This window comes from Pempheris klunzingeri, chromosome 11, assembly GCF_042242105.1.
Source record: "Pempheris klunzingeri isolate RE-2024b chromosome 11, fPemKlu1.hap1, whole genome shotgun sequence".
NCBI classification, from domain to species: domain Eukaryota; kingdom Metazoa; phylum Chordata; class Actinopteri; order Acropomatiformes; family Pempheridae; genus Pempheris; species Pempheris klunzingeri.
Genome location: NC_092022.1, coordinates 20,804,779 through 20,832,566, shown reverse-complemented (window position 1 = coordinate 20,832,566; position 27,788 = coordinate 20,804,779). Strand labels below are relative to the sequence as shown.

At 43.9% G+C, this 27,788-nt stretch overlaps 1 protein-coding gene across 1 annotated transcript in view; it reads right to left on the bottom strand.

Annotated features, from left to right (window-relative positions):
* plxna2 (plexin A2) overlaps positions 1-27,788 on the bottom strand; it is a 141,269-nt gene that overhangs the window by 60,399 nt on the left and 53,082 nt on the right. The window contains exon 4 of the mRNA XM_070838899.1: positions 8,945-9,045. Coding sequence (XP_070695000.1) covers positions 8,945-9,045 — 101 coding nt within the window. The remainder of the gene's footprint in view (positions 1-8,944; positions 9,046-27,788) is intronic.

The window sequence follows — 27,788 nt, the reverse complement described above, 5'->3', positions numbered from 1 at the left end:
GGATGGAAAGATGGGGATTAAAGTGTCAAAAATACTAACGATAAACATTGCCCAAGAAATGCAATATTAAACAATGTTGTAATAAGATTACAAAACATCCGGGAGTGGTGGTGGGAGGAGGAAATAACGCTGTATCCTCAACCTGATGTTAATAGCTCACTTTGTCTACAGAAGGTGTGACGGGAATGAAGAAACAGAAATAGAAATAGCATCATTAATCACCCCCTACTTCTACAGAACAATATACCGCTGTATACTTCATAGAAGTACATATCATCCACCTCTGGATCCACCTCCTTTGTCTTATTATTATTGGCGCTTCCTTTCTCTTTCTCATTGCATTGTTGTCGTCATTACTGCATGACTCTGAATTAGTTATGAAGATTTGTTTGTTCTGTGTTGATAAAGGCTGTATTGTTGTACCAGACTTTGTTTTTGTATCTTATCATGCAAACCATATGGCATATTAAAAACATAGTATGAAACAGTTTTGCTGTTTTGTTGGTTTGCATAAAAAAAAGCAATAAAAAAAAAAAAAAAAAAGTAACAATGTGCATTTCATGACACTCCTACCATCAATAACAGCATGTAGTGCTAAAGATTTTACAAACTAGTAGCTGATCGTGGCTTCCAGCGAGCAGTGCATCCCCAATAAACCACAGAAATGAGTGGTGGCGGCAGCAGTGAAACCGCTGCCTCCAGTGGGTAATTTGATACCGTCCTAACATAAACTACGACAGCAAAGCACTAAGCACTACACACCCAAATTATATTGTTCAACCACTGCATAACTCTGGAGATGTAACTCGTGCAAATTACACGGCGTTCACTCATAAGAGATCTTAATGGTCAGACAGTGTATCAAGTACCACGCGACAGCCCCACAATGCGCCACAAGCGTCATTAAAACTCAGCCGCCCCCTCCTTCTTATTAAAACTGTGTGTTCCCCCCCAGCCCATTACACCAAAGGCTCTCTATCCTCATCCTGCCCAGCAGTCTAAGTGTGTGGCTAACTGGCTGTCTGGTCACAGCGGCTCTAATTGGACTCCAATGGGTCAGCTGCTGTCCGTGGTGCTGATGTGCCACTACAATCCCTGTCCATTCTCCCCTGGCTGCTGATTGTGTGTGTGTGTGTGTGTGTGTGTGTGACGTGTATGTTAGGGCCCATATCATGCTTCTTAACCACATACTCACACATACTGACTCTAAGCTACATCTTCATCCAACAGCCTCTGTGTGTAATTATGTTGTCAGAAGTTCAAGCCATTGCTAGCAGACTCACATGAACAGGCACAAGCACACCAAGGTTCACACACACACACACACACACACACACACACACACACACACACATGGATGGACACACAAACACACTCGTATGCACAGTACTCCCTGGGGATTTTAGAGAGCAGGAAAGTGTAGAATTAGTGTAGTAGTGTGAATCTCCCGCTGGGAAAGGGGGGGCTAGTGCTGCAGTATTCAAAAATGTTTTTTTTTCTCTAAATGATTACCTGGTTTCTCCCTTCATGACTTTCTGTTTCTACATTTTAAATGTGACATTTGTATTATTACTGCTGATATGAATTACTCTTACCTCTTCATTTTACACATTCGACTCCATTACTGTCATATTTTTCTCTCCCTCTCCACTCTCTGTCCCTGTCTTTTTTTTTTTTTTTGTCTCACCCTTTCACAAGTTGAAATTAGTCCACCTTTCTTAGGCAAGGTGTTATTCCGTCTGCAATTTGGCGCTTCTTTTACATCCACAATGGCAGTGGCAAATGACACTTTCTGTGCTTTCAGGTGTGGGCTGCGGCACAATGTTTTATGCATGTCTCCAAGCTGTATGAGTACAGATGCAAAAACATGGGTGGTCATTAACTGACAAAAAGCCTCGCATTGATTTTCCTGCCTGTAATTTAAAAAAAAAAAAAAAATGAAATTCATTTCGGTGGGGTGAAGTAAGATGAGAGCGCAGCAAGGGGGTGGGGCAGCGGGGGTGGGAGGGGTGCAGGATGGCTGCTGTTGCCATGGTTTCAGGAGATAGCCATTATCTCTGTGTAGTTAGAAGCTGACCCCTATCCTTTCTCATTAGTTGAAGTGCATGCTGCTGAGTGTTGACTAGAATTCTGCCTTCCTCATATTCCCCCTGCTGACCCCCCTCCCCTGTACACCCCGCTTATCCTCCTGTCTGGCCCTGGCCTGTCACTCAGTAGTTTCGCCAGTGCTTTGTTGTTCCATCACTTAAATTCCTGAGGGGGGGGCCTCACACAGATAAATAAGGTGTTAAAGCCAGTGATATGCACATTGAATTCCTCTGTTACAAACACATACCACCATACATGAACAAATACATATATGCCTCCATGTATATACACATATTGAAAATGCAAATGTGTTTGATTTTCCAGCCTGTTTCCTCTAATAAGTAGCTCATAGTTATTATTCCTCCAGCTCAGAGGGCACCCAGGCTGGCTTGCTGGAGGCAGGCGGCCTGGGTGCCCTCTGAGCCCTGTCCATGGTGCTGAAGTAACTGCCTGCATTTCCATCATTACTCCTCTCTGACAACTCCACTGTAGGGTAAGAATACAGTTGTAAGTGGCAGCTGCATTTCATGCAGTCATATAAGGTGAGTGGGAAAACAAAGCAAAAAAAAAAAAAAAACTACACATACAAAGCAAAGGAGAGCATATTGTTTTCTCCAGTGGCAGTTTGTGTGGGTGGCATTGTTGGAGTTGGCGCTCTAAGGTGCAAATGAAGCCTTGACACAACATGTTATCTAATTCAGTAACCTATATCTAATGTACAGTGCAGTGTGTCATGTTGTGTGTCTGTAAAAGCACTTTTTTAATGGCGCGGTAGTGCGAGGGCAGCAGAGGCCAGACCTGGGGTTAAGTTCCAACCAATGCCTGCGTCTTATTCTGCTGCCCGAGACAGGCAATTACACTGTCATCGCAGCTGTGCCAAGCTTTGATGGACGACCAGACATATGAATACACACACCCATTCACACACACACACACACACACACAATAGCACCCACTCCCAGTAAGGGACCATACCCACAGAAAAATCATGTAAACACTCAAACGTGCATCCACGTGATGCACAGACACATACATATCCATAATAACATGCAGTCTAAAGCCTTCACACATTTATGCACATTTATACACACACACACACACACACACACACACACATGCCCTGGCCTTGACAGCAGAGGAGGAAAGGCAGGCAACAGGGAAAGATTTCTGTTCTTTTATCCCTCCTCCCCTTGCCTTACCACATCTAAGGACTTCAGTGAAAGTGTGAAGGCCTGTCTGATTGCAGCTCTAGCATTGAGTGCTGTGTTTAAAAACAGGAGGAGAGAACAGAGGGGGAGCCATTTTAAAATCACCTTCCCTCCCTCACAGGAGCCAGACCACTAGACGCCGCACAGATAGGAGAATGAGAGCACGGCAGAGAGGTGCTCTGGTGGCAGGATGGGATGAAAAGGAGCAGGGTGGGAAGATGTAGGTACAGAGAGGATGAACTAGATGTATATTGAATATTTGATGATGCCTAACAAAGCTTTGTAGTCTTACGTGGAAACCCATTATGTTGGAGAATGAGTGCCATGATTTGATTTGGTTGAATGGAAACCCTTGCTTGGGGATTTCTACAGAAACGCATGTTAATGTAAACATGTATGAAGACTGACTGCACTGAGACTTTGGCTCCCTCACATGAGAAGAGGAATCATTAGGTGAGCAGTGATGTGCGGGGCTGTGGAGCGCTGGGCTGCCTACACATACTACCTCGTCCCTTTAGTGTTTTATCCTTAGACTGAGTGATTCGGGGCATTTGATTTTTTTTTTCTTCATCCCTAAAGTGTAAGAATATCCATTTAAATTCAGACCACAGGAAGTGAACAAATAAAAAAGGCAGAGTTTTCAATTTCAAACCATCGCAGAGATGTAAACCTCGGCGGCTCAAGTTGCTGTGTGGGCTTGGGCTGACATGTGAGGGCGCAGTTTGAAACCCAAAGCTCATGTCAGGGGTCAGACCGACCACTGCAGCTCACAGCAAACAGTCCGTCTCCCGTGGCGACTGATAATGTCATTGCGGGACAACGCCAACGGGACACAGAGCACAGTGCGGCTACAACACGTTCACTTCATCTTCTCATAGATCGACGAGCTATTGTAGTGCAAACTGAGGCAACTCATATAAACACAAACAGTAAAGCACACTCAAGGGCACATGAGCACACACACACACACACACACACACACACACACATATATATACGGTTTATGGAAACCAAAGTGTGTCACTCTGTGATAGATATTGATATTGAGTGAGAGCAAGGAAAGGCAGAAAGAGAGGGGAAATAAAGAGAGATTTACAAAGAGACCATTGCTCTGTGTTCTGAATCAATCTATAGCTTTACTTGAGTGGGCTGAGCAGAGAGGGAAAGAGAAAAAGGGAACAGAAAGTAGAGAAAGCAGTGAGAGAGCAAGAGATACAGCCACTCTGGGTTTTTAGGATCATTAACTGTATTATATGTAGCCCACTCATACTGGTGCAGTATTTCATCCATCATGAAGCCAACCTGTACTTGCTCTATGTGCTGGGAATCTATGGAAATATTGATGGACCTGCATGTTAGTAATCGATATCTCATTAGACACAATTGGGAAAATGGATGCAGCTTCCCTCTGACTGCTAACTGTGGCTGTAGCTGATGAGTCGGCCATTAGACACACTGTCTGACATCCACAACGGGCTGAAGCAGCCATTTTCTGCGCTAGGCTAATTGTTGTTGCCATTGGGAAATTAGGGGAGAGTGTTTATGGTCAGTGTTTGAAGGCAATTGGAACACGCAGAACATGCCACATAAACAAACAGTCTAAAAATAGAAGCTGTAGTAAAAAAAAAGAAATGGTTTTAATTTCCAAACACAAGTAGCTGATTTAAACACACACGTGAGCGCCATTGCATCCCATCGCCACTAAACAAAATGACTTTTTCCTGTTTTAAATTCCTACCAACTTTCCTAAATCACGGGTCACATTCCAACATTAAAAAATTGGCCTTGTACCAAATCTGTGTCCTTCCTGTAGACAAAATCCAATCATCTAATGTCCTCCAACCAGGTGCCAAGCAAATCATTTGACAGCGTTTTAGCTCGTAACACAGATTCGTGCAAGTGGACAGCTGTGCCATTCAGGTTGCTGTGTGGGTTGCTGCTAAAACAGATCTGAGCAGTTCAGCCATATGCAGACTGACAGTACAATGCAATACAGTATCACAGCGTAGTAGTGATATGTTATTCTGCTCTGAGCGGCCCACAAATGCTGACTCACCCTCTGCTGGGGCCTACTACACCAATAGCCCTAAGCTGTCATCCACACAACAAACTACTGCTCACTTTTGACATACTGAACAGATTTTCTTATGCACATATTGCATAAGTACAACCTATTGTCATTCCCTACGTCACTTACAATGTAACTCTTATAATAAATAGTATTACTTAGAGAAACTCACTATGCTGGTTAACTGGTGACCTTGGCACTGGATCACTTGTCCAATCTCGGCCCTTGGACAGAAGTCAGACTTGCGGCTAATCCTGCCAAATCTCAACAAAACCACTCGTTTTCTCCTGGAATTTCAGAGCGCGCTGAGCGGATGGAGGGAGAACAGAGTGATGTGGGACATTTTGAGATGGAAAAGCCTCTTTTGGGCATGATTAGAGAACTAATCTAACAACCATGAGAAGCAGGGTAAGGGAGGGAGAGAGAGAGAGAGAGAGAGAGAGAGATGGGGAGAAAGCATTACCATAGCTTCATGTTTTTGGATTGTGGTCAGACGAAGGCTGAACTACCCATTCACAGGACTACGACTGAAGAGCGCTCGAGATGATGAGCTCCCTTTGAGCTGCAATCAAAATGCTGCTCGGTTTTGTGGGCCGATGAGTGTGTAACATCAAACACCCTCTCCCTCTCTCATTCTATTCCCTTCATTCTTCTCCCCTCTCTTTTTTTAACTCTCATTCTTCATGCATTCAGTGGATGCCTAGCAGCTGCTGCTAATTAAAGGACTTTAGAGTCTCACACCACACTGAATCAGAGGAAGAAGAAAGAGTGTGGAAAGACAGGGAAAGACGCCACTCCTGGCCAGCTCACCGCCTCCCTCTGGCTCCCTCACATTCTCTCCTTCTCCTCATCATCGCAAACCAAGCTAATGTCCTCCTATGTTCCTAATTAGCCACCTTAGACTGCTGCACTTCAATAAGCACACACGCACAAACATAAAGAAAAAGGGGAGGGTACACAGTGTTTGGGGGAGAAGAAAAGAGGATGCATATTACGGATGGCAGCTGTAAATGGAGGGAGGGGGAGTGATCAAAGCCAGGGGTGTTTATGTGTGGCAAGCAAACCATCTCTCGAGTGTGGAAGCTTATTCCAAAAGGAAAACTGTCTAAATGGGAGACAGCGCAGTAGTGAGCTGCGGTGAGCAGAGAGGGGATGAGCGGCATAGCTTAGATGCTAGCTTTGCTGGGAGGGGAGTGAGGGAGGGACATGCAAACATAGGATATGGGGGAAGATAATTTTATAAAATCAACAATGGCTTAGGGATGGGTGATGAGGAATTGGAGAAATTGAGGGAAAAGGGGGCAAGAAGGAAGCGGCAGTGATTACAGCTGTGGATGGCACCACTGTTGGCAAGAAATTTAATTTTGGGATGTGTGGGATGAGGGGAGCTCTTCACCAGAAGGGTGCAGCTGCTTTTCTGCAGCAGTATTTGACAGATACTTTCTTCTACTCTTGGTTATGTCATGCATTCGTGCAGCCTTCGTGCTAACTAAGCCCCTCTTCAGGTTTACAGTTGTTACCTCCTTTTACTTCACTCGCTTGTCATTAGTTGTGTTTCAAAATCACGTGCAAATTTTTTGAACTTCTGGGTAAAAACCTGTCTCCATCAAATATCTTGCAAGAAAAGCATTTGCAGTTTGTTTATTGAATACATTTGTATTTTTCTGGTATATTTGCACCTTGAGGTGTTTTTATCAGCCACCATTGTGATAGAGAAGGACATGTCATGCAACAAGAGACGCTTTTCTGGGTTTGACCAGGGACACTGCAGCTGTGTACACTCTCTTTATTCTGTATTTTTCTGGTGAAGAGGAATGTAATTGTGAGTGGCAGCGTGACATCAATGCTTTGTCGACAGTAGAAGAAGCTCAATCAGGCACAGCAATGTCAAAAAAAGTCTGTTTCTGTCAGTGTTTAATGCAACTTTTCTCTTTTTGATAAGCTAACTTTTCCACCACAGCCAAATGTGGAAACATATTTTTTTACAGTATTTTAGTTATTTGTTTCATTTCTTGCATTTTCTCTCTGTTTATCATACGCAAATTTAAAAAATGCATATAATAGTCCGCAGAGGTCCGCAGCAAGGAGGACTAACTGTTCTTCTTTTCGTCTCTGCAGTAACTAAGCCTGAGCTGACAGGGGTCCGTGCCACACTCATTGCAGGGTGAGGACAGAGAAAGGGGTGTTAGGACCAGAGACAGGTGGCACGAGGGTCCGCTGTGTTGAGCGAACAGATGGCTGATCTGACGTGAATCGGGGTGCTGACCTTTTCTCGGTACAGTACAGCGGTCCACACAAGTGTTTGTGCATGTACACATAAATCGAACCCCACGTGCGCGCACACATGCGTGCGCACATTCAGGCATAAGCCCTCACACACGTTGGCGAGAAAGTATTTACACACCACACAGCTGTTTCCTCCTCACAGCTGCTTTCACCATAACAACTCGAGAACCCACACTCCTTTTTAGCATCGCCACCTCTTACATGCTGTGGATATGAATCCCTGCTAACCTGAATTATTCCATTCCCTACCACACCAACACAAAAGCATATGATTAACAGCCAAGCACGGAGGCTAATGTTGTGGTAAATGATCCCTGTGTGAAGGCACGCAAACTGCAGAGAATACAGAGCTTTCGCCAGGCACATGCTGAATTACCTTGTCGCTAGGCAATTATTTGTCCTGTCCCAGCTTTGGAGTGATGTAAATTACTTTAAGTGCACTTTGCAGGGGCCGCCATCACGATAATGATGATTGCGGCGGGGCTTTGACACACACAAATACTCAGCTATACCTTTAGAAAAAGGGGCTGCATTCAGGAGGGACCGCGAGTGGGGAATTCAAGATATGGCAGCTAAGAAGAAGCTCAGACTGATGAGAGTACGTGTGTGCTTAAGAAACAAAGACGGAGGGATAGAGACAGAGCAGAATGTCTTTCGGCTTTACTAGTGGTGTGCTGCATTCATCTTTCCCCAATAGATCCTCTCCATCATTTCATCTAACCACAGTCAATACCACAATGAATGACTCATACCCTAAATACAATAAACATGCGTGTTTTTTCAGGCTCTTTCATTTTTTTCTACTTGTGTTTTTTTTCTCCTTCTGTCTGGCCTTCTAGTCATTTGTTCTGTTGCAGTAACATTTCACCTCCAGCAGGTGTCACTCACGGCTTCTATGCTTATTCTTACAGCTGCCAAGTGGTAAATATCCCCCAACTTTCTCTGAACGTGCACTCTGTGCAAGAGGACTGGTTAAAAAAGCCTCTTTGGGCTATTCTTGTCTGTTAAATTCCAGCAACAGACTGAATGGTCTCATTTCCTGTTTATATCAAGTCATGCCAAAACAGGGCAGCAGTCATATGGCCTGGCAAGTAGCCCTGAACCAGCTCTGCACGAAACATCGGTTCCAGACATGACTGACTCCTATCATGAAACTCAATTAGATCTGAGATAAACATTATTGCTCTTGAGCAGGAAAAATGAGCGCCGTTCAGAGAGAAGTTAAAAATTAAAAAAACACATCTGTATGGAAGGTATCCGTAAACTGACTGGATGATGATTGAGGGATACTCACATGTTATGCAGGACACACCAGCCGCAGTGAGGGTCCCCAGAGCTCAAACACTCTCCACAGGTCCCGTACTGCTCACATGACTCGATGGGAACTTGGGTAACCTGAAAGCACATGAAAGGGTCAGGGTCATGTGCAGCATTACAAACATCACAAGACACACAAAAAGACGCCGCTGGGTATGTGTGTGTGTGTGTTTGTGTGCATGGGCTAAAGCAATGGTCATTCATTCACACACCGTCAGATGATGATTGGTCAAAAACTTCCACACATATTAAACAAAAACAAAGCAAACCTCTTAAATCACTGGCAGTGTTTAAATGTTATCATTTTATGCTGTAATATGTTAAACATGATCCCTCCCCCTTCGGTATTACAACAATGTTAATGTTTTATGTTGACCGGGTGTAGGGGGTGATGTGCCTCAAATGTCTGGGTGCACTGTGTCCCTGTGTGTCAGTGTGTGAGATGTCAACTGAACAGGCAACTGTTGCCTTCATCTTTAGCCAAAGAAACAGTAGTGCAGCAGGTGGGATCAGTTGGCCAGAGAGAGCTGTTTCTCTGCCATCAATGGGCTCTTGTCTGCACCAGGGCATCTGTCCACCTAGGTAGAGCCTGTAAAAACACACCTAAACATGGAGGAGTACTGACAGATGCTTTTCTCAAGCGCATGTGCAAAGTCCAACTTGATTACAAAAATATAAAATGTGTCATTCGAAAGTAATTACTAAAAACGACAGCGCAAACTTCATTAAGAACTGAAACAGAATTATATTTTTAGAATGATTATTATATATTATAACACTAGAGGTATTTTTTATTTATTTCTTATGTACAGAAAAGCACAAGATTGTGTAAGTGAAGATCAACTTTATTAGACAAAAAGATGACCGGTGCATAATTTCAAAACTGACAGATAATTTACAATAAGAATGAATGGAGCATAAGGTGGCTCCATTCATTCATATGTTGAAAAGTGTTCAACAGCAAAGAATTTGAATAAGTCTGCTCAAAGCAAACACACTCCACACCCACGAATCCACACTAATCCACACAAGGCCGTTGGACTACAATCATTTGAATAAAGAACAAACATCCTTGTGCGTTTTGGCATTGAAAACAAATACAGGGTTGCGAATTTACATTTGCGAACAAAACACACTATAGGACCACACGAGTCGAACGCGTCTCCACAGCTCGGCAGTGAGCGTCAGCTGAGGTGTTCTGTGAGCCACAGGCTGGGCCTGGTTTCAGCTGCTATGTGCATGCACTCGTCCTTCTGTCAGTTATACACGAGCGTGTGTGTGTGTGTGTGTGAATCTAACTGTGTCTCTGTCTGTGTCTGTCTGTCTGCCAGACAAGGTTCTGCTCAGCCACATGGCCCCCAGTCTGTTTGCGCAGCACAGAGGTCTGTGCGATCCGGAGGTCAGTGTGTGTGTGTGTGTGTGTGTCTTTAAGTGTCTCATGGGGCTGTCCTGCTCACACCTGCATTTGACTGTGTCAGTTGGAGTAAATGTACACACGAACACTGCGCAGCAGATGAACAGAGGCACATGAAGAGTGAGGGCTGAAAAAGTGAATTTCAGAGTCTGACACAGATTAATTTTCGGTCCTGTCTGTCTTTCAATTTCCTGGAAATTGCCTCGTTGGATAATGACAGCAGACTCTGACAGTGTTCAGTTCCAAACCTCAGGCTCAAATCAATGCCTAATGAGTGGCTCCTCTACAAAATGTGGGGGAGTGAATGAAGGGTGCAAATAACACCATTTAAGTGTTTTTAGAACCTTGTGCAAATCGCTCACAACTGGGTGATATTAATTGCTGTTAGCACTATGGACCGGAATTAACTGTCATGTAGGAAGAGATAACAGCTGGGTGTCCATCAAAGGCTTGTCTTTTATTACAATGCACCAAATTAAAAAAAAAAAAAAAAAGAAACAGCTGACAGCAACATTTTTAACATGTGCCTGGGCTATGAAAAGTTATAGTTGGCAAAACTGTCAGCTGCTGTGAAAATCTGCTCTAAGCTGGTGTTCCAGTCTATATCTTTTTCTTTGTTTTGTCTTTTCAAAAGCTCAATAACACTCCACCTGTCTGCCTGGTCCTAAACCCTGCGGCCCAGAAAGACGGGCCCAGGGGACAAAGAAAGCCATTGACACAGCGGGACGTTGACAGTCCCTGCACTGTGTGGCAGCTCCGCCATGGACACTCCTGTTAGATTAACCCCCTGTCACCTCAACAAATTCTATTTGTGTGTGTGTGTGCGTGTGTGTCGCCTAGCTTCAGGACAAACAGGTGGTATGCTGTAATGAGCTGCAGACGGGGTCACATCAGCAGCAGAAGCTGCAACTGATGACAAACAAGCCCACCAGGAACGAGACTTGGCAGGGGAAACAGTCAACTCAGTCTGTGGATGTAGCTCAAAGTCTCTGAATCCCTCTTCACCCAAAAAAGCCTTCAGATCCTTCCCAAAACATGTGCGAGGCTGGTGAAACTTTATAGTGTAGCTCTCACAGAGGGCCAGCTCCATGAAAGGGTTACAGTGTGGAGACAGCTGTCAGCGGGGGGAAAGTCAAGGAGTAGTGGGGGGAGCTGGGGGGTGTCCCTTATGGAGTGGTGTCTAAAGACAGACAGACACAGCCCGCTGTCAGCTGATACAGACTGAAACACAAAAAAAAGGAAGGGGGGGGGTAATATGGAAGGAGGAGAGCGAGGTAAAAAAAAAAAAAACAGGAAAACAAAAACCTGAGAACTGAAAAAGCACAGAATAAGAGAGTGTGTTTATTCCTGTGCTGTATATACTGTACGTGTCTGTGTGTGTGTGAATCTATTGATGTTTAAACCAGCATGGGCCAGTAGTGGAGGTGAGAGGGACAGGGTGAGGGAGGGTCGCGGGGGATCACAGCAGCTGTTGCCCAGCACACGCTACAGTCACTCAACACAGCAGGGCTGCACAATGAAGCCCCTTCTCCCACTGTGTGTGCATGTGTGCATGTGTGTATGCGTGCGTGTGTTTGTATGCACACACACACGGCGCCGCGACGGATGTGCAGATTGTTGTTCCTGTGTTTTCAAGGGAGACAAAGAAGCGCCGCATGTGATCTGATATCGCCTCCAACTTTCCCTGCTCTCTGTCTCTGTTTCCCGAGAAGACACTCACACACACAGCTGACCTGAGTTAGGCAGAGCATTGTCAGGGAGAAGTATCGCGCTCTGCTAAATGAATGCTAATAAAATTCCTGCTTAAGATGACCTTAGCAGGGGGTTATTCAACCAGAGAGGCTACAGTGGAGTCGCATACTGGAGCAACCTGGGTGACTGACTGACAGCCCGCGGGTTAAAACAACAGCTTCCTCTCTTTCAAAGGCTCGTGCTGAATAGGCGTCAGCTTCCATTATTGTTGCCAAGCCTTCACTAATGTACGGATGTCGTCTCCGTTTCTGAAACCTATAGCTGAGGATTAGAACTAGTATAAATGCCCCACCTTCACGTATCACTGGGCAAGAGTTTTATTTTAAAAATAAAATGTTGTTTTCAAGCCAAATCACAAATTAAAGAACAGCAGTGGTCGGGATAAAAAAATCTAATTTTCTAATGTAATCTAACATGATTTTTGTGTAATGGAGTCTTTTAAATTCAACCTGGCACCTCTTGCTTCCATTTGGGGCCACCAACGTGAGAAGTGTCTTTGTGTAGCTGTCATTAATAATGGATTTAGTTTATTTTTGTTGCACTTGTATTTCAAGAACAACAACTTCAACAACAACAAAAACCGGGGAGGTGACAGTATTGTCGCAGGGAGCTGGAGGCGTGGGCATTGCATAATAAACATGCTGCTACCTTCCTAGCATTTAAAGAAAAAAGGCCAGAGGATGAAATTCCCACTGCACACATTTTCCACCGTTATTTTTGGCCACCTGTGAATGGTGGCTCCAATTCAGCTCCTCTGCCCTGCTGCCCTGAGACCCAGCCACGCTCACGGCACCTCGGTGACGGATGGTGACACAAGGACAGGATAGAGGAAAAAAAGGAGAAAAAAAGGGGATAAAGGAGGACAGAGCAGAGTGGAAACGGCCCATTGCTTTGTGTTCTGATGAGACCTAGTCTCTGTGGTGCCAGATGTGCCTCGCCATGATGAGCGAGAGAGAAGGCAACAGAAAGAGAAAAATCCCACCGTCACCAGTAATGCAGAGGAAGCGATTTTGCAAGCTGTTGCCAAGGCAACAGGCCTGGCTCTGACCTCAGGAACACCCCCACATCCACCAGCGCTCCCCCCAACCTTCGAAACCTTCAGCAGTGCACGGTAAACAGCTGGCACCTCTGGGACTTCCTGCCACATACACCTCCTTTTAAAGATGTATACACACACACACACACACACACACACACACACGGCTCCCCTACACCCTATCCATTTTTAATGAGAGTTGGCCAGGCTACCACGTCACTGGAATGAGGCACATCGATCATGAGCACAATACCCATTCCAGCAGAGAGGAGAGAGAGAGAGAGAGAGAGAGAGAGAGAGAGAGAGAGAGAGAGAGAGAGAGAGGGAGGGAAAGCATGGGAGAGGTGTATCTGTGTGTGTGTTTGAGCGAGTCTAATGACAAAGGCACAAAAGCAGAGCAAATACTTGCTGCTGAATGAATGAAAAACCAGTGGAATCTACATACCCCTGAGACTCTTAGTCCCACAGTAACCCTGCAGCCAGTGTCTCCTGTGCCCAGGCGATCTGCGCATAGACGGCTGAGACATTCCCCTGACCTGCCACTCTTTAATCTGCTCTAGTAATCCCACTAAGGCCCTTCCTGAGGACAGCAGCCACATCTCCCTGGTCTCTTTCTCGCTCTCTCCTCCTCTTTCTGGTCCCCTTTTCCTCAACTCACAAAATCCCTTCACTGTACTCTCTAAGACCCAAACAAATCCGCTCTGTAGTGTTGTGGCAGAGCCATCTCATCCAGCTTGTTGACATCCACCCACAAATAATGGCATTCTCTCACAGGAACATAAACCTTGGGAAATAGAAAATCAACTCTGCATTGAAAGCAAGGACTATCTTAGCCTTCTGATGTTATTAACTTTCTTTTGCAGGAATTTTCAAGATTGAGAATTAAAATGAATTATTTTTCTTGGTGTGTTTTGCAGCATTAGACTGAAGTCAGTCAGTCAGTTCCACCAAATCATCAATATCCATTCAAAGCCTGAGTGGTCCCGAGAAGAGAGGTGAGGGGTTCTGTTGAGGTGTTGTGGCTAGTCCAGGGATAATCAGGTCTCGAGACTCACACCAATTACACCCAGCTTGATTAAGGGCAGAACGGGGAGGGGGCATGTGTGTGGTTGCCAGGGGGCGCACGGGTGTTGATCCCTTGGAGGCCTTGAGTTGACTGTGCAAAGACGCCACAACAGCTGGGAGCTTTGATGATGGCCTAAAACCCACATTCCAAGAGCAAATGTGTAAAAGTAATTAATTACATCCACATGTGCGCACAATGGCTCCACATAAAAATCCTGCTCATCATGTACACAAAAAAGAAACTACACCCTTTATCCCCTGGAGAGGTACTGCTGCTATGTGCTGCTCTGCTCCACGCTAAAAGGAATTGCTTTTAAAATGCTTGTTTTTGTTGTTGTTCTTGTTACAGATGTCAGAGGTCTCCCTGACAAGCCATTTGAGAGAAACAAGTTTTGTGTAGAAATACACAGTATTGATTTTCTTCTACTGTATTACATTTATTAAAGGAGTGTCTACAGCACTAATGCAGGATGGGTTCTGGATAAATGTAAGTTGGGAAAATTCAGCGGGAGATAGAGTATAACTGTGTGGTAGTGCTTTTTCTGAAGGTCAGACCCTTTTACGTTGGGTGGTTTTCAGAATAACTGATTTTAAAGTAGAGGAGATAACATTCAGAGTAGATATTACTCATTGATTTTAAGAGTCTAAACCTGGGAGGGGGAAAAGGCTGAGACAAAATGAAATGATACAGCTTGCCTCATCTACAAACGGCCATCTCCCATACTCCAAAAAATTATTCGGTGTAAAAATGGGAGCTTTTAACCTTTATTGTCACAGCCTGTTCTCTCTCCCATCGTTTCCTTATTTCTCTCAGTCTATTCACCCACTCAAAACCAAAAAAACACACAAAGAGACACACACGCACACGGATTCATTTTGTTTATTGGATTTGGCCTGAGCTCCTAGATTTGGGTCAATTGAAAACATCAAGAAACCATAGCACCACAAGGCTGGGTTTAAAGGCTGAATGAAGTGGGCGGGGAACTGATACTAGACTATGGAGGATATCCCAGTTTGATCAGACAGAACTGTTGTTTCCAAATCCCCATGCCAAAGACCATCGGTGGCTCTCTGACACCCCCACCTCAACCCCCGTATCCCCTTCGTCCTGGACAGGCTTGGTCCCTGGCAGCTCATCAGAAGTAACAGACTGGTAGGAGACAAACTGCCAGGCAGGAAAGAAGGGGAGGAACAGGTCAGGCGTGTGCCTTCTGACCGCAGTTTCAACTCTGACGCTGAGTGGCCATTATGTGTTCCTGCTGACCTGTGAATGATACCTATGTATTTAAAGTGATAATGATATAGTTTAATGTTTTCCTCATGACCTTTTCTCGTGGTGAGCCGCCATTGTTGTGGGGAAATTCATGTGGTCAAGCCTTTGGAGTCTTTTCCCAAGGATTCTCTATGGATTTTAGTTGCTGTAGGTGGCATTCAAGGTGAAGAACACATGTGCCACTGGGCTTTTGCTATAATGCCAGTAACATTAAATATATATGATTAATGTAAAAGATGTAATGAGCAGGGTAACAGCTGAATTATAGGACGTATTACAATATATATTCCTGGATATATCTTGTTTATCAAAAACGTTTTGGACAAGTTCGTTTTCAGCTTTCACCAGCGATCCTCTGTTTATTTCAGCGCAGCAGTTAGTGAACATGAAAATTTTATGAAAGCTGCATTTGTTCGGAACATTTTTAAATATATATTTCAGGACCTCCAAAAGCATTTTAAAGAATTCATTGGTCCTCTCTCAGCTCTGGGTGGTGGGTAGACCTTTCACACCCGTGCAGTGCCCCTGTACAAAAACACAGATACAATTCCCCTCTCTCATGGACATGCATTTGGACACACACCATACAGAACACACACAGCCACACAGCATACTTGCACAAACATGGTATTGAATTACAGCATGGACTGACTCTATGGATTAAAGACAAAGCAGGCCAGTGGGCAACAAGGAAAGTAGAAGAGGGAGATGGGACTGTCTCATAATCTCTGTTTGTGTGTGTTTGTGTGTGTGTTAAGGTATTGCAGACTAGAGGACTAGAGGGAGGAGTCACAGGGGGGATGTGAGGCAGTGGAGGGAGTGCAAGCATAGAAATAATGGAGTGAGGGAATCGACCAGTGAGGAGGATGAAAAATCCAACCAGTCGATACAGCTAGGAGTGTATCAATTATGTATGTCTTCAATCCTCTTTTGGGGCAAAAAGAGGAGGGGAATAGGTAAGACCGAAAAGTGGGTGTGTTTGTGAGTGTTTTGATTGTGTGTGTGTGTGTGTGTGTGTGTGCTTTCGCTGTGGTTTTGTACATACTGCAGACCACTGGAGCCGACAGCCTTAAAATGCTCCCGAAACTGTTCAATAACTTACATCAAAAGTGATGTTCAAAAAACACATCTGATTTTCAGCTTCTTCTCGCCGTCTCTCTATTTGTCTGTCCATAACTGCATTTTTCACTCATAACAGCCAATCAATAGAATATTATGCCAATTAATGACCTCTGCGAAAAAACCGCATTCACTTACTTCCGCACGACTTCACAGCTTCACTTAGTAGCAGAGTGTCAAGCACAGCTAATGATACCTCCATGGCCTTTACTCCTTTTCAGATCTCATGTGCACTCTCTTATACGAGGTAGAGATGTTAAGACGGATACTGCTGATATGATCTGAGAGTCCAAGGCTCCTTCCCTGGCTCTTTTTCTCCTTCCTTTTCCACATATCTCCCCATCTCTTCCCTGGCTTATCCCCCCCCCTCTTCAACCCACTCCTCGGCACTCCCATGTTCGCTCTCCACGGTGGCTCCCAGTCGAGGTGGCCTCTTTGCACAGTAATTCAGTCAGGAGGCTAAAAGGAGGAAATTACATCCATGCTGCCTGACCACTTTGAACTCTCAGCCCCCTTCTACCCTGCTCGCTCACTGGCAACTGGTTTAAAGGCTAACACTGACATTTAAGAGATGGAAACAGGGAGCTGTGAAAGCGCCTCAAAGTGTTTGTAAATGTGCATGTGTAAGTGTGTGTGTGCGCTCGCGTGCGAAGACAGCGACAAAAAATGACACACTGACATACCCCGATGACACATCCTGCTTTAATATGCAGAAATTAGATTTAACCTTATTTTAGTAACGATTCAACTGACAATACTGGGATTAACACTGTAAATGCAATTTTTGGTACGATACTTTAATGCAAGGTAAGACCATGTATTTCTGTGTATCTTAGTACTATATGTGTGTGTTAAGCAGGCTCAAGCACTTCCACATCAAGCCTGTTAATTGGAGTCTTGTTTGTCTAATGAAGAACAAGTTTTTTTTTCCTGTCACACTGAATTCATACCTGGCGACCTGCCTCCACTTAGCCACCATCAGACAGCATAACAAACCGGGCTCTAATGCTAATGGTATGGTGTATCTGTCTGAAAGGCAGCCACTTACAAGCCTAATATGAATCATTAACATTAGTAGTGGGTTGGGAAATCTTTAGTCACTTCTGGTAAAAAGGTTGAAGTGGTGAAAAGAATGGAGTTCAAGTGTGCTTAAACATCGCTAGAGGGAAATGAATGCATATAAGCCTATAGCAGAGTTCACATAAGTGAGTTTGCTTCTATGAGTGATACTTAAAGTACGGGCTACATTAACAGTCTGTTACTGTAGGTTACTTCTACACTCCACACCTGCCTTCTCATCCGTCACCGTGTCTCTGTAGCTCTGGGGCAGTTCATGTCTACGGTGGCTGAGGTCACAATGCCTAGCTGCACACCGGTCTCACTCATTATTATGTTTTTCTTGCGTCTTCTCTTTTCTGTGTGCATTCAATTGCAGCCTTTTTCGACTTTGATTTTCTTGTCTGCCAATCTAGCTGTCTTAACCCATTTTTACCCACCTGCCCGGACAGCTTGTCTGTGCAGCCTTCTTGTTGTTTGCCACTTCACTGTACCTCTTTGTCTTTCTATCCATCTCTGGCCTGTCTGTCTTAGTCCAACGTGTCTGTGTGTCTCTCAGCGGGATCCCAGACTGTCAATGCAGCCAGTAATGAGGTGTATGCTTCAGTCAGCATGTGAGGAGTTAATAAGGAAGCAGCAGAGGCCATCACACATCAACAGGCTTGAGTGTGTGTGTGTGTGTGTGTGTGTGTGTGTGCGTGTTTGGGGAGCCTCCCTGGCACACTTACGGCTGTCTGTCGACCAACGGGGGTATTGATTTGAAGGAGAAGGCAGACAGAATTGAATTCTGATCCACAGAGGGACTCCACAGTGCATGTCTGAGTGTGTAAGGTTTTTTTGTGTGTGTGCACGTGTGGGTAACAGTGTGTGCGTGTGTGTGTGTGTGTGTGTGTATGCATGTGTATTCGCATGTGTGCGAGCATGTTTGTTCTCTTTGTCTCAGTGTCTTTCCCAGTGTACATGATGTACATACAAATGAAGGGTTTGGTTACACCCCACCGCTCTCAGGGCTGTTGCTTCTGTGTAAGTGTAAGTGTGTGTGCGTGTGTGTGTTTGTGCCTAGATGAATGTTTGTCTGTGTACACGAGAGAGAGAGAGAGAGAGAGAGAGAGACAGATAGGGGGGAGGGGCATTGATAACTAGGCTCAGGTGGTAAGGGACACTTCATTTAATCCCAAACTAGGGGTGTACATGCGTCTGTGTGTGTATGAGTGGCATATTTGCAAAAATTCATGCATGCATATATGCACATATGTGGTGTGCATGTTCGCATGTGTATCACTAAATACACCACACCTGGACTTCAGCTGTGATGCATTAATGAGAGTCTGCATGTATTACTGAGGCTGAAAGACCTCCTCAGACACTATAATAGTGCCTATGATTTAATCCAATTTGATTCCATAGGAAATATATAGAGACAGAGGCTATGGGCAAGCACGCTGCTGCAGTGGAGAGAGATTTATTAGATTTACCTCTAAAGAAACTCTGTGGGGTGAGAGGGAGAAAGAAAGCAGTGACTGATCTCCAGTGGTGTATCTAAAAGTGCCTGGGTGTTTTTGTTTGGCAGAAGAGGAAAAAAATCAACATAATGAGCCCAAACTGCCTTTGTGTCTCAGTCTCTTCGTCTCTCTTCTGTCTCCACCCTCTGTCTCTTTCTCCTTCTCATCCCACGACTCTCAGACAGCTGCTTCTGTGCAGCCAAATTAACTGCTCCCCAGTTGGTTTTGGAAAATGTGAAATAAATAAGCATTTCGCCTCTGAGGGATACTGTGTTTTTGGTTCCGCATATGAACTTTAAACAGCTCTGGATGCTTCCTCCATTCAGAATTTGGGTAATACCATTTGTCCACCACAAATCTGTCGTGGAGGTTTTCCGTCCCAAATCCCCCACATAGCCCCATCCGTCACTCTGTGGCCCTATCTATTACCACCATGTGATCCTTCTGGCTCCAAATATCCGATTTACAAGTCAGCTAGAAGGGTAATATTTCAACAGGCTGTCGGCAGGCACACTGTTTAAATCACTGGCCTTATCTAGCCTGTGCTCTTTCTAATATTTTTCCTCAAATATTGCCTTAGAGATATGTTATCCATCCCTGCACATTCATCTTCTTCCTTTAGCCGAATATGTGTCTGCATATGTACGAGCAGACATAGATAAATGTTTGTCTGTGAGAGTGTGTCTGTCTGCGTGTGTGTGGGGGGGGTATGTGTGTGTTCTAGCACATCTGAAGACAATTTTAGTCGCCATACTAAAGAGTGACGGCAAGCATTTTCTCTAATATTTGTCCTGTGCAGTACTCTCATGTGAATTTTATCAATTACTCCTGACCAAAAGCCCAGACAACAGAGGGTCCAGGGCACACACATCTCTGAATGATATACTGTATATGGAGTGATTTACAGATTTCCTTGCGTATGATTAGAATTCCTCTGCCCTGCATGAGCCCAATATAGGATGAGCAACTTATTTCACCATTGAAAAACACATTCATATATGCAGTAACACATAAAGGCACACATACACAGATGCAGACACATGCACACACACACAAACACACACCCACACAAACACTGTACAATACTACATCCATCACTTGGGCTCAGGCTGACAGGTTTGTCAAAGTGAGCCGCAGGGGAGAGGAGAATGGCATTGTGGAATTGAGTCCTCCCATCGGACGCTGCACTGACAGGAGAGAAGAAAGGGGAAGAAGCAAAGAGAAAGGCGGGGAAAGAAGTGGGGAAAATCGGGGAATGTGTTGCACAACCCCAGCAAATGGAGAGAGAGAGAGAGAGAGAGAGAGAGAGCAAGAAGAAGAGAGGGTTCAGCTGCCATGGGTAGCCCATCAAAACCAGAAGCTCTCCTGCTGTAGTCTGTTTACTAAGACTGGCCTTGTGAAGGACAAAGAGCATATTGCAGACCTGGCAGCATGACCACATCACACAGAAACACACACACACACACACAAAAGACCTCCTGAGGGTCTGCCAAACTGGAGCAAATGAACGGGAACTCTGGTTAGAACATACACAGCAACAAATGTACTCATAAGATGCATGTACACACACACACACACACACACACACTTATTCACTCGTTTAGAGGGCAGCTCGTGGTGTAGTGAAGTGAGCTGTCAGCCCCTCTCAGACAGGAAAGATCAGTCTACAGAGTCAGCCTGAGACCTCTAAATAAACACCTTTACCACAGTGCAGGGGACCGAGCCTGCTGCTATCCACCAATGTGTGGGCTCAGCTTCAAAACCAGCTACACTGCTCTTCTTTTGATGATTGCAGCCCCATCTCAGTGCTTAGGAGGAAGGCAATCGACAGACACAGAAAGAGAGAGCGAAAGCGAGAGACGCAGTGAGACTCGCAGACATGGCCTCCCCCAATTATAGACCAAACATTGCCACTCTATTCACTTTACTCTTCGCCTGGCTCCTGACAAATCCTGTCGTGATTCCTTCAACCAGCACCCGTGTTTCTCCCTGACACTCTCTAGGCTCTAATTAGGCTTGTAAATAATTATTGCAATTAAAGCCTACAATTAGGAGGAGTGAAGCACTGCCATTAGTTTCACAATAAATGTCATGAGCATTCTACATAGGCGCAGGGAGGAAGCAGACAAATGCTGTGCCATTATAGATGCAGACAGACAGTGAGAGTGAAAGAGACAGAAAGAGAGAAGGGGGGTATATGAAGGCAGTTGACATACTCTCAGCTCTTAATTACAGAGCTGATTATTCTGGCAGGATGGCTCCTGGACTGTTCCTTTGGCTCACATTCACAAAGTGACAAAGTGCACACACACACACACACACACACATATACAGTATACTACACACAAATGTGAACAGCATACAACCCTACCCATATGAAAGCTCATATATGCACCCTAATATAGAAGAAAGGAAAGAAAAGCAATGAATTCAGCATATAAACTCTGCAAAACAATATCAAGTAGAGACTGAAACTGGAGCTTAATGAGAGATAAATAGTGCCGTTTCTATATAATGAGGGGTTTCAAACAAGTTCAAGGACAGGTTTGCTACTCAAGGTGCCTAGAGTGATGATTTTCCGCCTGAAACTGACCACATCTATTCCAAGTTTATTTCTAAATATTTGTAATTAGTTGCCCTTATCTTAAAAAAAAAAAAGCCTTACTCCCCCACACCCTGCCACTTAAACATGCATTTATCTTGAGCTGAATTTTCCAAGAATCCCTCACGGTTCAACAATGTAACAAAAGTGCAGACTGCGTGTAAAAAATGGATTTTTTTTTTTTCAAGGTCTACGTTTGTGGGAGCAACAGTCAGCTGGCTAATGGCAAACTCTAGGAGACTGCAGACAGACAGAGGCAGAGGTGTCAGAGAGTCTAAGGATCAGGTATCCTTTTCCTCATTATCTCATATTATGTCAGAGGGCCAGTGAGAGGCTCCTGTAGTAGGGGGAGGGGAGGTGGGAGACAGCCATGGGTTTTTAGCTGGTAGTGAGGGGTGTGCAGACATACACATGATCGTAAAGCGAGACCCAAACAAACCCATCACAGGGCATCTTATGTGGGTCTCAAAATTCATTCATACTGGATTTGACACTACTGAGTCTCTTTCACCTGAAGCAGACGCCGCGACACACAGCGCTTGTTTACCGACAGTGCTGCACGGTCTGCTAACACTGTCTGATGGCCTAGTCACTGAATTCCCAGCTTGTACAGTGCATTGACCTCTGCTCATAGAGCAGGGGACTTGGGTGTAAAGGTGGAAGGAGAGGGGGGGTAGATGGATGGATGGGGCAAAGGGAGGTAAGAGGGGGTTCAGGCTGGGATCTGGGTGCACAGGCTTCTATTAATTAACAGCTTGATGGGGGCTGACAGGACGTGTGCTGCTATCAAATAATGAGGTTAGGATTGGCCAATGGTTCCAGGGCACAAAACCTGATTAACACTAATCCTGGCTTAAGTCAATTAACAATGCCTGCTCAGGGACTCATGCAAATGAGGTGCCTTTGTTAGGTGGGCTAGCACAGAGGGAGCAAACAGCTCAGCATTCGAACATGTAAAACACTGCTAAAACATAGCCGAAAGGGGGAAGGATTTTCATAGTGGTCATCATGAGAAAAGAAATGCCTGACTGCAGTGGTCAAGCAGATGGATGCTATAAAAACATGATTCAATGAAGGGGCGTCTGTTCCTGACCTGCTGACTGACCCCTACGGTTTGATGAACAGACTCAGTCACCCCTTGAACTTCCCACAGCCCCTGACCTCACAATGCTGAGAGACAGCCCATAAACGGATAAAGTGCACATGCATTAAACCAAACACACGGAGCATGTATGTCAACATACATGAACATAAACCTTCCAACACGTCTGATTCAGGCAGGAAACAGGGCACATACAACATGGACATGTATATTAATTACCATGAAGAGCAATTGGTTGGTGCAATTTCCTTGAAAAAACTGCTCAAACAACATTAGTTTCCATTCAACAATCAACAGCATGAGAAGTAAAAGTACACTGTAAGAAGTCTTTCACCCAATATGTTGTTGTAACTTTAGATTGTAATTTGTTTTCACATGATAATGAACGTTTTCAATTTTTAACTTATGTTCATAAGTTAAGATGTGGATAACTCTTTGAGTTGTGTTGTACAAACAAAGGATAAAATTTCAATAAGTGAACTTGACTTAGTGTGGTGAGTTGTAGAGTATAAACCGGATCTTGTAACCGCACAGGAATATTACTGCGCGACACATATAGTGCTAGGAATGCAGACTTTCACATATAAAATAATATCTGGCCTTTTGATGAGTTAATGCGTGCTTCTAATATAAATCTTAATGTAACAACTTGAAAAAGGAGCTTGAGAAAAGTTAATCTGGACAAAACTGTCGACTTCGCGGAAGAATACTATCTACATCAGTCCGCCATACGGTCCTGGTACACTTTGCTGGAAAAAGCTGACGTGAGGACTCGTTTTCTTCCTTTCGTCGTGGAGTCCAGAAGCGCGTTGAATGTAAGGAAATGATATTTTACTTGTTTTTTAGCCAAATAAAATATATGCATTATATCACCTTAAGCCATGCACTGCACGCACATATAAATGTGGTTATATACTTTTTTCATGTCGAGTAAGCCATGTGGTGCTATTGCTAGCTTGGAGGGGGGACAGTTAGCTACTTGTAGAAATGTGGGTTTAAGTTATGTTTTTAAATCTATTGTAGTTTTTTAATGTATCCGCAATATAAATTAGAAAAACTGTTAATTTGCTCGAAATGCTCCTTTGTGCACAATAATGAGAATATTTCCTACAAATCGACTTTCAACGGTTTAGTTTTCCTCTTGGCCCCGTTTCGGGCGCGGGCGCGCACACGATTGCTAGACAATGAAAACTGACATTTTCATCACTTTATAAAAGTCACCTTTTTCATGCCTTTGGTGTTTGCATGTCTGCTCGTGTGACACGGCAGGAGCGAGGCAGATTCCGGGCTGGTCGAAGCGAAGAGGCACTGCAGTTTTACCAGAGGCTTGTGCCTGTAAAGGTAAAATTCTAACGTTGGCTTTTTACTGTTAAGCAAGTACTTTTACTACTTAAGCAATTGTTTTGATGCATACACAATTTCTGCGTTGTGTTAAATGTTACCGCGCTGCAACGCGCGGTGCAGCGTGAGTCCGAGCACAGGCCATAGTCTGCGGTCACTGTGTAGGAGAGAGCCCCGTGCACCGCACGGAGGTTTGAACGTGACTCTGACCATGTGAAGCACTTACTCTATCTTATCTGTGTTTTGCCCAGTTTTATTTAAAATGTATGTTAATCGTTCATGCGGTCACTGTTATAGATGCATTGGTAATTCTGTTACTTGTCAATCTGAGGGTAGGTATGTGTTTATAGCATGCACATCGATGTACATGTCTTGGTGAACATCGCACGTTCACGCCTCGATTGACGATGCGCGTTCACGGAGATCTAGAAGTGCAGTATTAAAATTCTCCTGCACTGTAGGAGTGAGGAGAGTGGAGAGGATACAAAAATACGAAAATTATAAAGGCTTTAATATTTATTGTACTGATAAAATGTATACATCATTTCTATTTTTCTTGAACACATACAAGTTTACCTAAGCAGCACAAATCAGCTTTGTCTTCAATTTACCTTGCTATATTGTGCAAAACTGAACATGTTAAAGTATATGGCTATGAAAAGGTTTTGGCACCGTTAATATCAGATATTCAATATATAAATAATTCAAATAGGCATTGTTTCAGCCACACATGTCTGCTTTATCCTTGAACCTTTTACAGCCCACTATGTCAAGCATTTGAGGAGTTATCGCTTGAAGAAAAGCCTGTCTCCTTGTCTTCTAGTTCAAAAGGAAGAACTCAATGACTACATTCCTCTTGTTGCATACTTCATTCGAGGCTGCCTTCTGATGACGCCCAGAACCTTCTTGCTGAAGTAAATGTAAGTCATTTTTGATTTATTTTTGTATTATTTTTTGCTTACTATTAATGAAAAACTATTAAATCTGTTAAAGCAGAAAACACTGACTTGCTACAGAAAAGAAACAGAGTAAAGGCAGTCAAAAAAAGTAGACATCCGAGGCACTCTGGTGACCAGAGTGCTTTTGTGACATGGATAGCCAATGTGTTTCAACACAAGTAACTTTTTGGCAGTTTAAACTGTCCTGACATTGGTGTCAAAACACATTGTCTATCCATGTGACAATAAAAGGTTCTTAACTTTTTCACCTTACCTCACCTTACTGTTGTTAGTCTATTTGTTACTTTAGCAAGTCAGTGTTTTAACTCTGTTTTTATTTTTCCATAGCTGAGACAATCCACAATGCTACTACGAGTAATCCTATCCCCAAATGACATAAGGCGCCTGACCATTGAAGAGAGACCACCTACTGTTGACAAACTTTACGAGATACTCCGAAAGAATTTTGGATTAAGGGGTAGCTTTTGTTTACAGTTTGAGGACCCTGACTTCAATAATGAGCTCTGCAATTTGCAAGATATACAAGAACTTCCTGTGGACCGAGCAACATTGAAAGTGCTCCTTACTGCTGATCCAGGAGAAAGCTCTGACTCCACACTGAACACAGGAAGCTAGTCAAGCCCCTCTATTGGTAGCGTGGATTTGGCTGAGTGGCCTGACCCTTACCCGATACCTCAGTTCTCCTATGACCATGAGCTCAAGTTGAAAGAAGCCAATGCAAGATATGCAAAGGATGGACTCCTGATGGAGGTACCCAAAGCAATGAAGTCAGACATTCTAGATACTCTTGCAGATGGTATGTGTAAAATTAGTCCATATCCTGAAAATCATCATTATAAGTTGGTGGCAAGGGCACTTGTGGACAAACATCCGGGCTTGAGGGATCCTGGGTCCCCAGCAGGATGGTATTCATGGGTCTATAGCCTTAAGTATAAGCTTGGAAACTTTCGTCGTGACTTGGCTGATGCTGGACTTTCAGAAGTGGTTGTGAACAAGTGAAAAGGAGGGCAGGCTAAAAGAAAAGTCAAGAAGTCTAAAAAAGGCGAAGTTCACTTTTGTCCACAGCTACAAGAAGGTGACAGTGTAGAAGCAATGGAGGAACCACTAATTACTGAAGTTCGCAACCGATGGCCAGCATTGCTTCAAGAAAGACAGGTAGTGTAACTGCTTACAGTTCATAAAAATCGTGTTTTGTGTGCTTGCCAGTATAAATTATTTTTCATTTTGTTCTTAGATAAAAGCTGAATTTCAAAGAGTTGCTGCAAAAGAACTGCTGCCTTCATTTCTGGATGGCCTTGATGAAGTTGTTCCTCGGCTGCTTCAACTCTACAAATCTTCATGCAAGTCTGGAAGGTGTCGCTCCTTGTGTGACATTTTGACCTCCCTTGAGAAAGATGTAAGTCAGGGTTTCAGCGCGCATTACGAAGCATTAAAAGTCATTAAATGAGTTCTGCCAAAATTAAGGCCATAAATGTCTTTAAAAAGCATTAGATTGGATTCTAACAGGCATTAAATCTAAATTTCTTTGAAAAATAGTATCATTGCCCCACTTTTTTGGTCCAAATGTTCATACAAGATTATGGTTCGAAACATAACTGCAGGTTTTGATGAAATTCTGTAAATTTTCAGTCACTTTCAATTGTCTGTTTTACACAAAGTTTTGCTCAAAGCCTGTTGAATCAAATTTTCTTCAGAATATCTACATTTGTTTCGAGATACGTGAGGGCATTCCGTAGTGAATACAACGGAGCTTGATGGTATTTGCTGCTCCGCCCCTCAAAACTAATCAAATACGCAACCCCACGACTTCAAAACACTCGTGTGGACAAGTTGTCACCTACACATTCACGGCGCTACAAAAAAGTAATGTGAAATTATAAAATAGGGTTGTTTTCGAGTAAAATGCATTGCCGTAACTACATTCCAAACGCTAGGCGGAGTGATTTCAAAGAAAGTAGTTCAGAGTATCTCAGACATGAGTAAAATTTCACTCAATCTTAACGTCAAAGATTTTGTTATGTTTTCTAATCCGTAACAGCACCTCTTTCATTTTTATTTCTCCAGGCCCATTCTGACCATCTGGATGAAGCGTTGAAGAGAATGGAACTTGGACTGCTTATTGCCTATGAAGAGGAGAAGGATGCTGTGCCACATCAGGTCTTTGATGTTGCCGTTGTGGTCGAAGAAAGCATAGTGATTCACCGCGAGAAAAGTGTAGCATGTGGTGTGGCAATGCTGATCGGTGTCATCTATGTCGTAAACCTGGAATATCCCTCAGCAATGAAGTACACGTTCGAGTTTCTGCAAAAGGTCATCATGAAAATCAAACCAGAACAGGCCTCTGCCAGAATACATGGACTGCACAATAAAATACTGAGGTACAAAATGTAACTGTTTCATAGGTAAATCCTGTTGCATCTTTTCCTGCTCACTGTTCTGAGCCATTTTAGGATTTGAAATGTTTTATAGCAGGCCTGTTTAATTGTCCCCTTTTAGATACATGTTGACTAGTTTTAAAACCTGGCATTTTTTAATATACCAGTGGTTCCCAAAGTGGCCTCAGAGGCACTGCAGGTGTGCTCCAAGCTTGTCTAGAATAC